Source organism: Betta splendens, chromosome 5, assembly GCF_900634795.4.
Source record: "Betta splendens chromosome 5, fBetSpl5.4, whole genome shotgun sequence".
Taxonomy (NCBI): domain Eukaryota; kingdom Metazoa; phylum Chordata; class Actinopteri; order Anabantiformes; family Osphronemidae; genus Betta; species Betta splendens.
This window is the reverse complement of record NC_040885.2, coordinates 6,592,713-6,606,130: the sequence shown is the minus strand read 5'-3', so window position 1 is coordinate 6,606,130 and position 13,418 is coordinate 6,592,713. Positions and strand designations below refer to the sequence as shown.

General features: G+C 37.7%; 1 protein-coding gene across 21 annotated transcripts in view; it reads right to left on the bottom strand.

The window, feature by feature from the left end:
- cadpsa (Ca2+-dependent activator protein for secretion a) overlaps positions 1-13,418 on the bottom strand; it is a 174,365-nt gene that overhangs the window by 41,985 nt on the left and 118,962 nt on the right. For 14 of the 21 annotated variants that reach the window (XM_055509343.1, XM_055509332.1, XM_055509329.1 and 11 more), the window contains 4 exons: positions 10,964-11,120; positions 7,176-7,317; positions 3,616-3,741; positions 268-423 (listed from right to left, as the gene is read on the bottom strand). In XM_055509343.1, the coding sequence (XP_055365318.1) occupies positions 268-423; positions 3,616-3,741; positions 7,176-7,317; positions 10,964-11,120 (581 nt within the window). The remainder of the gene's footprint in view (positions 1-267; positions 424-3,615; positions 3,742-7,175; positions 7,318-10,963; positions 11,121-13,418) is intronic. The other 7 variants (XM_055509336.1, XM_029152122.3, XM_055509337.1 and 4 more) reach the window with 1 other exon arrangement.

Below are 13,418 nucleotides of genomic sequence, written 5' to 3'. Positions count from 1 at the left end.
TAGTCATCAAAAAGTAAACAGCAATTAAGGACAAAGATTAGGGGAATTATGATTCTTTTGTTGTTCAGAAATAAAGAAAATGATGATAAATGTTTTGTTTTCCTTGTATTTCAATGACAAGCAAAAGCCATAACTGGCAGTTTTGTAGGTTGATGTAGTGCTTCATGTTCAGTCAGTCCATCAACCTGCAAGGCTGCCACTGGTCAATACACAAAAAACGTGCCAATCTGATCCATATACAGTAAATAAAGTTCAACACTGCCCTACCGTTTTATACATGACTCAATCATGTCACTTGACATCAGTTTTAATCGAGTCTCCAAGTGTTTGCCAAACTCCTCCTCAGGCCAGTGAAGATCTCTGATGAAAGTCTGCAAAGCATCCAGCTTCCAGAACAGATCCTCTGATGTTCCTGAGCCATTACTGCAGGAACAAAAAGTCAAAACTGAATACTTTGAATACAAAAACTATGAAAAAGACAGTCTTACCTGGTCTTGTTTGTATATCAAATATCTAAGAACCTTTCAGTTTTTCAGTAATCAGATGACTGTTCCAAACTTTATTTTCATTATTTTATTGTGCATGTAAACGCTTTAACAACATGAGGTGAATTGTTTTCATTTGTGAAATATGTAAATTAGGTTTCAGTGGTAGCTATAAGCACCTCAGCCTAGTTTGCACACAGGCAATCTACGATCCATGCTAACATTTTTATACACACTACCTGGTGAGTAAAGGTGAAAATTTATGCACACTCCATTATGTACACCAAGCTTATTAGTGACTGAGACACGCACGCACGCACGCACAGACACACAGTGTGAAAGACAAAACATAACTGTCATCTTACTCTTGGACAAATTCAGGGTCCCCACTCACTATCAGAAAATTATTTCTGGGTAAAAGATTATCCAGTCATTTGTGCAGAACATCATTCACATGGGATGATTCTTTCTTAAGATGTCTTATAATATCAAATTAACTGATTTCCAGCATGTGTGGGAACCCACTGGGAAACAGGGATACTGTACAGGTGTGGGTCACTACTAGGACCAGGATGAACAGCACTGTGAAGGTAATAGTATAGGAACATTATTTCCTTCTTCAAATTTCTAATGTCAACCCAGTCCTTGCAGACAGATCCACGGTGCAGGAAAGAATTCACAAAAAAAGGGCCTTTCGTCAACCATCGACCCTCAGCTAGTAAAGAACAACATATGAAAGATGCAAGTTTATAACAAGGACAGCAGCTGCATCTGTCATGACCAAATTGTCAAATTTTAAATGGTAGTACAGAGAGCCTCAGTTGTGAGCCCTCAAACCGGGAAATGAATTACAGCGCTTTTATAAAATAAGTAAGAGCATAGTTCATAGTGTTCAAGTTCAAACTACATGATAGTTTACTGGGAGTGAACTCTCTGGCTTCTATCCAGGAAATTTGACTTTTAATGAACATTTTAGCTGTTTTATTGCATTTTTAACAAACAAACAAACAAACAATAAGTTTAATTTTTATTGTTCTGGAAACTTTTGGTTTTCAACTTCCGCTCTTTAAACATCAATAATATACTGTACTGTCTTAATTATTGTTATTAAGTTGGTATTATTGTACAACTTTTGGTTGTATGAAGCCCATCAAAACTACAGTATATTTTTCAATCCTTATTATTTACAGTATTAAATCATACAATATTTGGCCATGAACATGCTTCTCCCCACAAAAATAACAATGCATAGTATTAGGTGTTGTTGTTTTTAATCTGTTGCATATCTCGGATATATGACATTAATAACCCCAAAAACAGGAGCACTTACAATATACAGAAAAGAATAAAATTAAAAATTTATATTTTATGCTCATCACAAGAACTGACGTTAAAGTTTATCTAATGAAAGTAGCAAAACCATAAAAGGTTTGTATTGTAGCCAAAATGACAAAAACAAAGTAAAAGGGTAATTATTTGTAACAAAATCAGTGAGGTAAAGGCAGGAAACTGTGATATGTGGTATTAATTATCATCATGCCTTATTTTATTTTGCTAAGCAAATTTGGTATAAAATGTTACAGTAAACACATTTTGTTGCAAGATAATAGTGAAAAAAGATCATTGTGAGGATCATTTCACTGTAAATGAAATGAAGAAAACATTTGAACTAACATAGCTTACAGTTGTTTTTTTTATTTATTTTAAATTATATTTCATTTTTTATTTATATTTTATTTAGGATTCCCCTTACTAGCTTTAATTTTAGATGTTGTAGATGAAAGATAGAAAAAAGTGAACTAATAAGTTCTACTATAAACAAAGTTATACTATTATCAAATTAGATTTGACATTAGATTGAGTTGTGTACAGTTGTTTTTGGACAAATACATTCTAAAATTATTCAAATGAGACTCAGCTGTACTTATTTTAAATTAGTTAATTAATTACTTAAATTTCTAATTAGTTTGTATAACACTGCATTGTTGTTATGTCTTGCATCTTTCCAGTTCATATAAAGATACACTGAAAATAAAAACTGGGATAAAGATGGGATTATATAAATCACTGCCTCTACCATATCCACATATGACATGCCATGATGTTGGTATAAACGGGCTTTGAAACCTTGGTTTATTCAGACATCAAGTCTAGAACCGACATCTTTGTCTGTGTTGTCAGTGTGTGACTCCCAGATGACAGAAAAGGAATGGATGTGGTGCAGTAACAGTGTCACACTCTGCAGGATGCTGTGGTGTATGAGTAGCTTTTACACCTCGGATCCCTGTTGTTCGTGCAGGCAACGTTTTGCTTAAGTTTTTAAAGCGTGATCTTGGAGGTGTATATTAAGATATACAGAGTGTGTTTTAGTGATAGCACCTACACAATCACATACATATTAATAGAAAGCCTTCACTGCACTAAGGGGCTATTATACACTGTTCAAACAAATAATGTTAATTGCTTAATGAAAATAGTGTATTTATTCAATAATTCTGTGAAAATGACTGTGGGTGCTGTGGCTGATCAACAGTCTCATCTCAGTAAGAATTAATTGGTAAATGTTATGAAAACTAAAATGTTATCTTTATTAGTATTTCTCTAAACAATAATTATGCATTTTTTTCTGTCTATGCTTTTTATGCTTCTAGTTCTGTTGGTTGCTTTATAATGTAAACCAGACAAGTCCCACCAGTACTGTAAAAGCATTTAGAAGGGTTCATATACAAGTTTTAAACTGGTGTAACTACACCTGTATCAATTACCCAAAAAATAAATTAAATGAGATGATTTTTCCTGCCTATGATATCACTCTTGTTTTAAGAAGAAAAACAGCACAAACTTAAAAACATTAGGTTTAACTTAAGTTCACACAGAAAAACATTTATATGGCTAAAACAATATCAGCCATACTTTAACGCATTATAAAAAGCTAGACTATAGAACAAATAACCTTGTTATTTGCATTAATAACTATACAAAGCAGAAAAAATAAATCTGATTTTGAAAACCTACATGTGTTGCTTGCATGTTACAGAAAGTTCTCTTTTAAGGGCATATATCATTTCAATGCCACATTTCTACCAACAGCCCATGTGCATGACTCAGGTTGTGCAATGCAGATACACACTCTGACTCTGATTCATCGTTAGAAGTCATCCAGCTGGGCATTTGTGGAAGGTTAACACTTGGCACTGTTAGATTTGGTACTTTGGGCATTTGGAGGCTGACACTGGGAAGAGAGTTTGTTAAACTCCTGCAAACAGAAACAGAATAGTAAACTGAAAGCGCAAATTAAACAAAGAGAGGAATTTCAAATCAGTAACAGTTTCTATTTGCTATGGCCAACTGATAATTTTATGATTTAAATATATGCCAATTTCGTGTTGGTGTAACATTAACCAAAACAGTTGGACATGTAGTGATTAGACGTTAAATCTGCTCATTATGAAATTCTATTTCATAACGATTATTTTGATAATAATACAAACTATTACATTTTTATTTTGATATTTGATTTTTTCCAAAGTCGTCTTTTTTTGCATAATGCCCTTTTCCTTAGTGCAGTATTTATTTCATAATGCAGTTTTACAGTGGAATGACTTGTCAATCAGTGCTGGTGGGTGGGACCTGAACACCCATTGGCTGATTTCTTCATATCGATTCGTTTTTCTAGACACCTGTGAGGGAATGTGTGGTTAGAGATGGCGGACATGAGCGAAGTCCTGCTTACTTTAGCAGATTGAGTAAAGAGGATATCACTTACCAGCAGATACTGGTTTGAGTTGATATTTTTTAAATGCTCGGGATGTTGTTGCTCTTCAATGTGTTCAAATTGATGATGCTATGTTTGACCATTTGAGATAAATTGAGCGTCCATGTGGAATATGCACAAGAGGAACTGTTATGTTGGCTGTCCATGTCTTGAAATTCCAAATGCAGCAGTAAAGACTTTTACTAGAATGAGGAACATTGCCAGCATGTTTGCTGTGTCACCCAATACGGTTCAGAGGACAATGGGGTGTTCAGTATTAAGTCGCGACCACCTTAACTAGTCAATAACTTCTTAACGCTGCAATGATTGCTCTTAGTGTCTGTCAAACTATGACGCATCTGAATCCAGTTTTATGTTGTGCAAATTTGAAACCCGCTGGTTTGCAAATACTAATTGCAACGTTTGAGAATGTTGTGTATTTCTATGCATAATGTATTTGTGTCAGTGTGTAGTGTTAAATAGTCTTGTTATGGCCTTATAACATTCTGTCAAGCCAGAGTGGTGTTATTTTGGAAGGACCCTGAAGGCACCACTAAGGAAGAAGGTAGGGTGAAAGCGTAAGGTGGTTACATCGGTAAAAATAATATACGGGAAGAGATAACCAGTTGCTTATGTCTGAGTTAAGGAGTAGCCAATCGCATAACTGCTTCCACCCTGTTTGGCTTGATTGACAGACATTCAAGTCATTCTCCTGGAAAACGACATAAATAAATAAGGCACTTGGGAAAAAGGCATTATGCATAAAAGTAGACTTTGGAAAAATGACATTTTGAAATAAAAACTTCTGGATTTAAATAAAAAGGCAGATGTAATAATTTGTATTATAATTTCATGGTCAATAACAATTTGGAATTCCATAGCTGTGGGCCTGAATGTTACAAATGTAGCCCTGCGATCAACTAGAAAGAGGCCACTCATATGGAGTCTGGTTCTGCTGGATGTTTTTCATCTTCACTGGTGCTATATACAGTCAGGACCATAAATATTTGGACAGAGAAACATTTTTTCAAATTTTGTTTCTGTACATTACCACAGTGAATTTTAAATGAAACAACTCAGATGCCATTGAAGTGCAAACTCTCAGCTTTAATTCCATGGGTTGAACAAAAAGATTGCATAAAAATGTGAAAAACTAAAGCATTTATTAAACACAATCCCTTCATTTCATGGGCTCGTAAGTAATTGGACAATTGACTTCCATGCTATTGCATGGGCAGGTGTGGACAATTCCCCTGTTATGTCATTATGAGTGAAGCAGATAAAAGACCTACAGTAGAGTTGATTAGAGGACTCGTGTTTGCATTTTGAAGATTTTGCTGTGAACAGACAACATGCGGTCAAAGGAGCTCTCCATGCAGGTGAAACGAGCCATCATTAAGCTGAGAAAACAGAAAAAAACCATGCGAGAAATTGCTACAGTATTAGGAGTGGCAAAATCAACAGTGTGGTACATCCTGAGAAAGAAAGAAAGCACTGGTGAACTTAGCAACGCAAAAAGACCTGGACGTCCACGGAAGACAACAGTGGTGGATGATCGCAGAATCATTTCCATGGTGAAGAGGAACCCATTCACAACAGCCAACCAAGTGAACAACACTCTCCAGGAGGTAGGCGTATCAATATCCAAGTCTACCATAAAGAGAAGACTGCATGAAAGTAGATACAGAGGGTACACTGCAAGGTGCAAGCCACTCATAAGCCTCAAGAATAGAAAGGCCAGATTGGACTTTGCTAGAAAGCATCTAAAAAAGCCAGCACAGTTCTGGAAAAACATTCTTTGGACAGATGAAACCAAAATCAACCTCTACCAGAATGATGGCAAGAGAAAAGTATGGAGAAGGCGTGGAGAAGCTCATGATCCAAAGCACACTACATCATCAGTAAAACACTGTGGAGGCAGTGTGATGGCCTGGGCGTGCATGGCTGCTAGTGGCACTGGGACACTAGTGTTTATTGATGACGTGACACAGGACAGAAGCAGCCGAATGAATTCTGAGGTGTTCAGAGACATACTGTTTGTGCAGATCCAGGTGAATGCAGTCAAACTGATTGGGCGGCATTTCATAATACAGATGGACAACGACCCAAAACATACAGCCAAAGCAACTCAGGAGTTTATTGAAGCAAAGAAGTGGAATATGCTTGAATGGCCAAGTCAGTCACCTGATCTTAACCCAATTGAGCATGCATTTCACTTGTTGAAGACTAAACTGCAGACAGAAAGGCCCACAAACAAACAGCAACTGAAAGCCACTGCAGTAAAGGCCTGGCAGAGCATTCAGAAGGAGAAAACCCAGCATCTCGTGATGTCCATGAGTTTAAGACTTCAGGCTGTCATTGCCAACAAAGGGTTTTCAACCAAATATTAGTAATGACCATTTTATTTTCAGTTATTTCATTTGTCCAATAACTTACGAGCCCATGAAATGAAGGGATTGTGTTTAATAAATGCTTTAGTTTTTCACAGTTTTATGCAATCTTTTTGTTCAACCCATGGAATTAAAGCTGAGAGTCTGCACTTCAATGGCATCTGAGTTGTTTCATTTAAAATTCACTGTGGTAATGTACAGAAACAAAATTAGAAGAAATGTGTCTCTGTCCAAATATTTATGGTCCTGACTGTATATATTTCAATTACAATTTATTAATTGGCTTCAATTAACAGCTGCTGTTAGTAGTGTAGTAGTTGGAAATAGAAAAGAATATAAATACTTTACTGATCCCCGAAGGTAAAACCTTTGAGATTTGCTGATATACAGCATTTAAATATATAAAGTCAAAATGAACCAATCATATGAGTGTAAAATTTATTTTAGAACTTCAAAAATGCCACATTGTGGAGATCTAAAAAGGTAACATGGCTTAACCTTTAGAAGAACGTCCTTAGGTAAAATACAGTATATTAAAATCCTTACTTGACTGGCTCCCAGGATTCCCTTTCAAAGCCTCTGTGAATGGACTGAGCAATCGAAGACTCCATCAGGTCCACGTATCGGACCACAAGGGGAGCATACAGGTCCTGCAGGTGTTTGTGGAATTTTCCATTGCACAGGTTATCTAAGGAGTGGGAAAACGAAGGAAGAGATTACCCATGTGCAGAACTGAACCCTGTACATACTGGCAGATTTGAAATGTACATCCATGTCATAACAGAAGAATGCAAGAGCAGCTTCTGTACCAGCTATGTATGACACCACAAGGGGAAGGCCTAGCCAACCATCTGTCACATACTGATGCAGCAGACTGAGTACCTTTATTTGAATATACATAGACTGGACGAAGAGGAAGTTGTGAGGCCTTTTGTGTTGAGCATGTTTGCAGGGAAACATTTTCTTGACTTTTTTGATACTTGAGGTTCCAATGAATTCAACGAGCAGTAAAATCAATAAAAGAAAATAGGATACGGAAATGCCCCATGGTACTGTGATGTTTTTTGGTGTTTGGCTAGTTTTCATTCTCTCTAAACAACGGTTGGAGTCTCTGGGTATTCTGTTATTCCAGACACACACATTTCCCCTAGAGTCTGCCGGCTCCCAACTGGTAAAAAGGCAACACTGACAAAGACCACAGGAGATAAAATGGAGGCCAGTGCGCGCTAATGTGATGCCTCGCGGCTCCATGCAGTGTGTCTGCTTTTCCTCTTTGTTTTTCTCTCCCCCTCTGAGCATGTGTGTGTCTGTGTTTGTGTGTGTTGGCACTGGAGTCAAGGTCGATGATACACAGTAGGTGCAATGTTTGTTGTGTTCCCTGATTGCCACTCTCCCAATTAGCCACTTGAGTGGCTGCTGTCCACTTCGATGTGTTGTGTCCAGGAGTGTGTTCACAGGGCTTGCTGTGGCCCAACTACCACAGTTTTAGATCTCATTAACTCCTCAAATGGCAGCTCCACTTTTGCGCCTGCCTAGTGCTAGGGCTATTTAATGCTACAGACAGTACGTGCACTGCTGTGGGGCAACAAAACAGATGACCTTCTGTAGAAAAGATGTCCTCATAATGATGTGCACTCATAATGTGTGTGGGCAGGGCAGTTGGCACTAAAGCTCTTTTTTCTGAGACCTTTAGACAGAAATGTAACGTACTACACAAGTTAACAAGAATCTACATACTGTACCACAGTAAACTGGGGCCTTACCCAGTTCAAACAGCTTCATCTTTAATCTTAATAATGTTTTTTTTACATAGCTTTTCTGATGCTCAGCTTGCTGTAAGGGACCCTGTATGAATGGCAGCACTGTACTACAGTATTACTTCCTGCTGGCATCATGTGCAATTATCATGACTCAAAGTGAAAAAAAATATTCACAGTTTTTCTGTTAAACTATATGAGTAAACCAAGCTCAACCTTCTCCCTGACTCAACAAGAGGGAGGAAAGCTTAATTTCAGGGAATTGTTTACATGCCGTCATTGTTCTACTGTAGATGTCATTAACTTTGTGTATTTTTCTACTGTATTGCTTTTCCCACTCTGTCTTGGTCGCTCTGTACTCATCTAGAGATATCATACAGTAAGACATCAAAGCTGTGTGTCCCTAGTGTACAGTTTCTGGCTGTTGTTTTCTCTATTGTCTCTTGTCGCAGCCTAACCTGTTGAGGTAGATGGTTATTAGACGATATTAAACCTGGTTGGATTTAGATAAGCCTGGATTTTTCTTACTCTTTACCGTTGCTATCAAATTGTAACTAAAATAGAAATATTAAACATTACAATTTTAAATATACAATTTGTTTATTTGTTTATTAAAGTTCTTTAACCTTCTTAAGTGCCTTGAGATGATTTTTTTGTTTTTTGTTACTATAAAAATACAATGAAATCTGAATTAATTAATGTTTTATTAACAATATATATGGCTTGAGAGGGTGCTGCCAAAATAGATGGCAAAGTGTGTTTGGCCTTTTTTGTTTTGGGGGGAGGGGGGCTTAGCCTTTATTGATTCAGAAATATAGTTTAACAATATGACTCCCGGAACCACATATGCATCTGAAATACAAAGTGTACAGTATGGAGTCAAATTAGGGGTCAGATTAGATTTGTGCGTAACCAGATGCGTGCATGCGTAATCAAATCTGTGCGTGCGTAAACCGATCTGTGCGTGCATAAACCAATCTGTGTGTGTTTAACCTAATCTGAGTGTGTTTAACCTAATCTGAGTGTGCGTGATTTTGTATTTGTAGACTTAGTGAGTCTATACCATGCTCACACAAAATTTGGGGTGTAAAAAGTCTGATTGAATAATGAACAAGGAAGTTGTGGCAGTCCTTTGACGTGGAACAGCAGATCCTGAAAGCTCAGCAACAAGCTCGTCCACTGACTGATGACTTTAATTATATTTAATATTCATGCGTATGAAGTGTGACATTACTCTCGTGATTTGCGGAGGTGATGCAGTTGCACAAACGTTAAACTGGTGTTTCTATCAGACGTTAATGTAGCACGTTAGCTGACAGGCTATTAGCAATGTCATGCTATGTTATGATGCAGCTGGAGTTAAGTTGGGTATGTTCTAGTAACGCTGCTTCTGTGTGATCGTTTATCAGACCACAACAAACACGTTTGCTTTAACAATGCTTTTAAACAGTCTCATATGTAATGCAGTTGTTAGACAGGCTTGGATTTCAGTGCAGAATCACGGTGCTTCTTGCTGAACAACACTGCTCTACAAGGAGACAGGCGCCCAGTGTTGCTGCAGTCTCTCAAGATGTCAATAGATGATACCAAAAACACGGTCTGAGAATTTGTGATCATTTATTTAATTCTTTGATGCATTCACTTTCAACCAACACACAACTGATGTTGTCCACCTTAACACTAGCTGCATCATAACATAGCATGGAATTGCTAATAGCCTGTTGGCTAACATGCAACATTATTGCTGATCGAAACACTAGTTTAATGTTCGCAGAACTGCATCACCTCTGCAAATCACGAGAGTAACGTCACACTTCATTCACATGAACAAGCCGTCACGTCTGTCTGATCATTAAATATAGATAAAGTCATCAGTCAGTGGACGAGCTTGTTGCTGAGCTTTCAGGATCTGCTGTTCCACGTCAAAGCACTGCCACAACTTCCTTGTTCATCAGCCAATCAGAGTGTGGAGGCAAATTAAGATCACGTTATTTTACTTGTAAATTTAGCCAAGATTTGTGGCTAATTGTAACGCCCCAAATTATAAGTGTAAGCATGGTAAAGCCCCACTAAGTCTACAAGCACAGATCGGTTTATGCACACACAGATTGGTTTACGCACGCACAAATCTACAGTAATCTTACCCTAATTTGACTCCATAAAAGTGGCAGCATCACTTTGTAAATAACCATGGAGGAAGAATGGAGAAGAGATGTTTTCCACATTAGTGAAGATTCAGACTGTACAGTGCATTGTCTTCAGCACACAACAGTTTGTAATTATAAATAAAGCCAAAAAAAGAATAAAAATGTTTGTCACTACTCTAGTACTTTGTTGATTAAACAGCTTCAACCTTAGATCCCCCTCCATCTCTTATTCCACCTGGATAAACTTGTCTTTCATTTGACTTGCCTCTGAGATACATACTGTACCTCTCAGGCCAGCACAGCGAGAAGGTGTATTGGCATGTTGGGGGCAAGTTTTTTTATGCCAGTATGGTGTGACCATTATGTTCTCGTTGTTTTTCAAATTAACTGCCTTGCATGTTCACTGATTATTTCTCAAATCTTGACTTACAGTCGATCCTCAGGAAGTCGTTGAGCAATTGGAAGAGGGGGAAACTGTCCCAGCTGTCGGGTGGCTGAACTTCTAGAGCTGAATCCATGTCAACCGAGTACAAACAGAGGAAAGTCTCAGCATGCTCCACCATCAGGTCTGACCACCATGCAAAGGCCTTAATATAAACAGAGGGAAGGACAGAGAGAAAAAGATGTTGACAGTAAAAGAAAGAAGACAAATTAGAAAAATATAAGGGAACTGTTCCTACATACTGTAGGTACTGTATATTCTCACATCAGCTCACAAGATTGTTCATATTTTTAATCTCTTTTACCATAAAGGTAAAAGTAAAGTAAATCCACTGATCTGTTACAAATGCTCTTTGCTCTCTCTCTCTTTTCACCATATGAAATCAAATTGTTGCCTCAACAACTTCACAGCAGGATCTTGGGAAGGATTCTTCACAAATCAAAGAAGGAAAAGCCAGTGCTTGAGCACGTAGAACAACATGCTATTCTGTTGGGTAGAAACAGCAGCAGCTTCTTAACAGGCATGGCAGGGAGCTACTTAAACACTCACTCAGCTCCTTCAGCACGGCAATCAGAAGAAAGGAGCCAGCAAGTTGCACCATGCTCATATTTTCCCATTAAACAGACACAGTAGAGTGACTGTTAGCGATGGCGCTACTTTCATGCACATCAAAAACACTTACTTCATGCACCCTCGCTTCTGCTGGGCCTCTTAAAAAGGGACCCCCGAGGATCTATGGTGTTTGCTTATTCACATCAAGCTGTCAACACTGTAATGTGAATGTACCAATAGGCTTATATGGCGGTGTTAGTGGAGCTGCTACTGGGAGGAAAGGGGTCATGCACTTGCCATTAGAGCTTTTAGCATCAGAGCACTCATATAGGATAGTTAGCAGTGCCACCCACGTAATTAAAATTCATACATTCCAGTCTTTAGCACTGAATTTAAAAACAAAAGTAACTTAAGGATGTTTCTTGAACATTGCAATAAAACATGCTGAGGAAAGATTATTCTATCACCACTCTTTTGTCATTGGTTTATTAAGAATTTTCATTACTAACATTACTATCACTAACGCTACTAACGTTTGGAAACTGTGTACAGATGTGGATATATGTCAAATCTAGTTTGTTTTGTAGCAAGAAAGAAACGTGTTTGATAATAATGAGTTGGTGATTACAAACAAGGCACAGAGTGGGCAAATTTGGCTTAATAACCAGCATTAGAGTAACACAAGATAAACTGTAACTGCAATAACCCTAGTTTTCATGTCTCTTTATTGCATAAAACCAAAAGGGAAAAAAAATTATTATTTAAATCTAACCCTTGTTAGGCTAGGGCTAGATAGGCACATGAATATGTAAACTAATGTTCACATATTGATTTTATTTATGAGAGTAATGTATTTTAATGAAAGTGACAGAGGAAAGATGGCTTTGCACCTGCTCTTGGTAGCAGGTGCAAAGCAAAGTGACATGTGGTTAATAATATAATACACAAGTTTGAATGTTAACTAATTACTGGAGGTAGAATCACAGAAAACAAAGTGCAGGATGACAGAAATATCAATCTGCACTCTGCATGTTTCGTCTGCTTCGAGTGCAGGTAGATGATTTTAACAACACAAACACATTGTCTAAGTGCTTGTTCCAAAGGCAAAAGTGTTGCTAGCTTAAAAGCTAACAAGCATTCAACAAGCACTTGCTTAACAATGATCACAAGCTGAATAGGGTTCTGGGTCACTGCTGAGAAGGGAAACGCAAATGATCGTGTCAATGTCATGTCATTAATCACATGCAAAGGATGTGGGCACAGGTGATGGGGCGTATAGCACTAACATACAGTACACATACCTCTTTTCCCTGTTCACACATTTCCCCGCAAAAAACAAAATAAATGCAGAAAAGGAATACGTCCTTTGGTTAAAAGCATAAAGTGACATAATTTACAGTAATGTAAGTCAATTGCTCAGCAGTCACAATAAAACTTTGTGCGAATTAAGAAATCAATGCTTAAAAGCAAACTCAAAATTCATGATTCCTTCCCTACTGAACCAGTTTTCCTTCTTTCATGACTCAAGGTCTTATGTTTCAATATCTTTTCATCTTATTGTTTACCAGGCAAACTGAGAATATAAAGCTAGGATATTCTCAACTGCTGATGCAGCCTTGCCTTCATTTTAAGAGTATGTGCGTCATGTCAGGTGTGGCCCTCTGTGAAGATGAGCTGCACTGCAGGGATTCAAAGAAGCAGGTGGTACCTGCTAAATTATATTTACCATGTGAAATCTGGATGTACATGAAGCTTTAGAAACGCCGTCTGACAGAACACAAAACAAATCGGTCGATTTATCTCCTGAATGTAATCGTGAGCTTCCCTGTAGGAACTCTGATGATTTTTTTAGACTCTGATGGAAACAGTGGTAAACACATTCCGTGGTAAG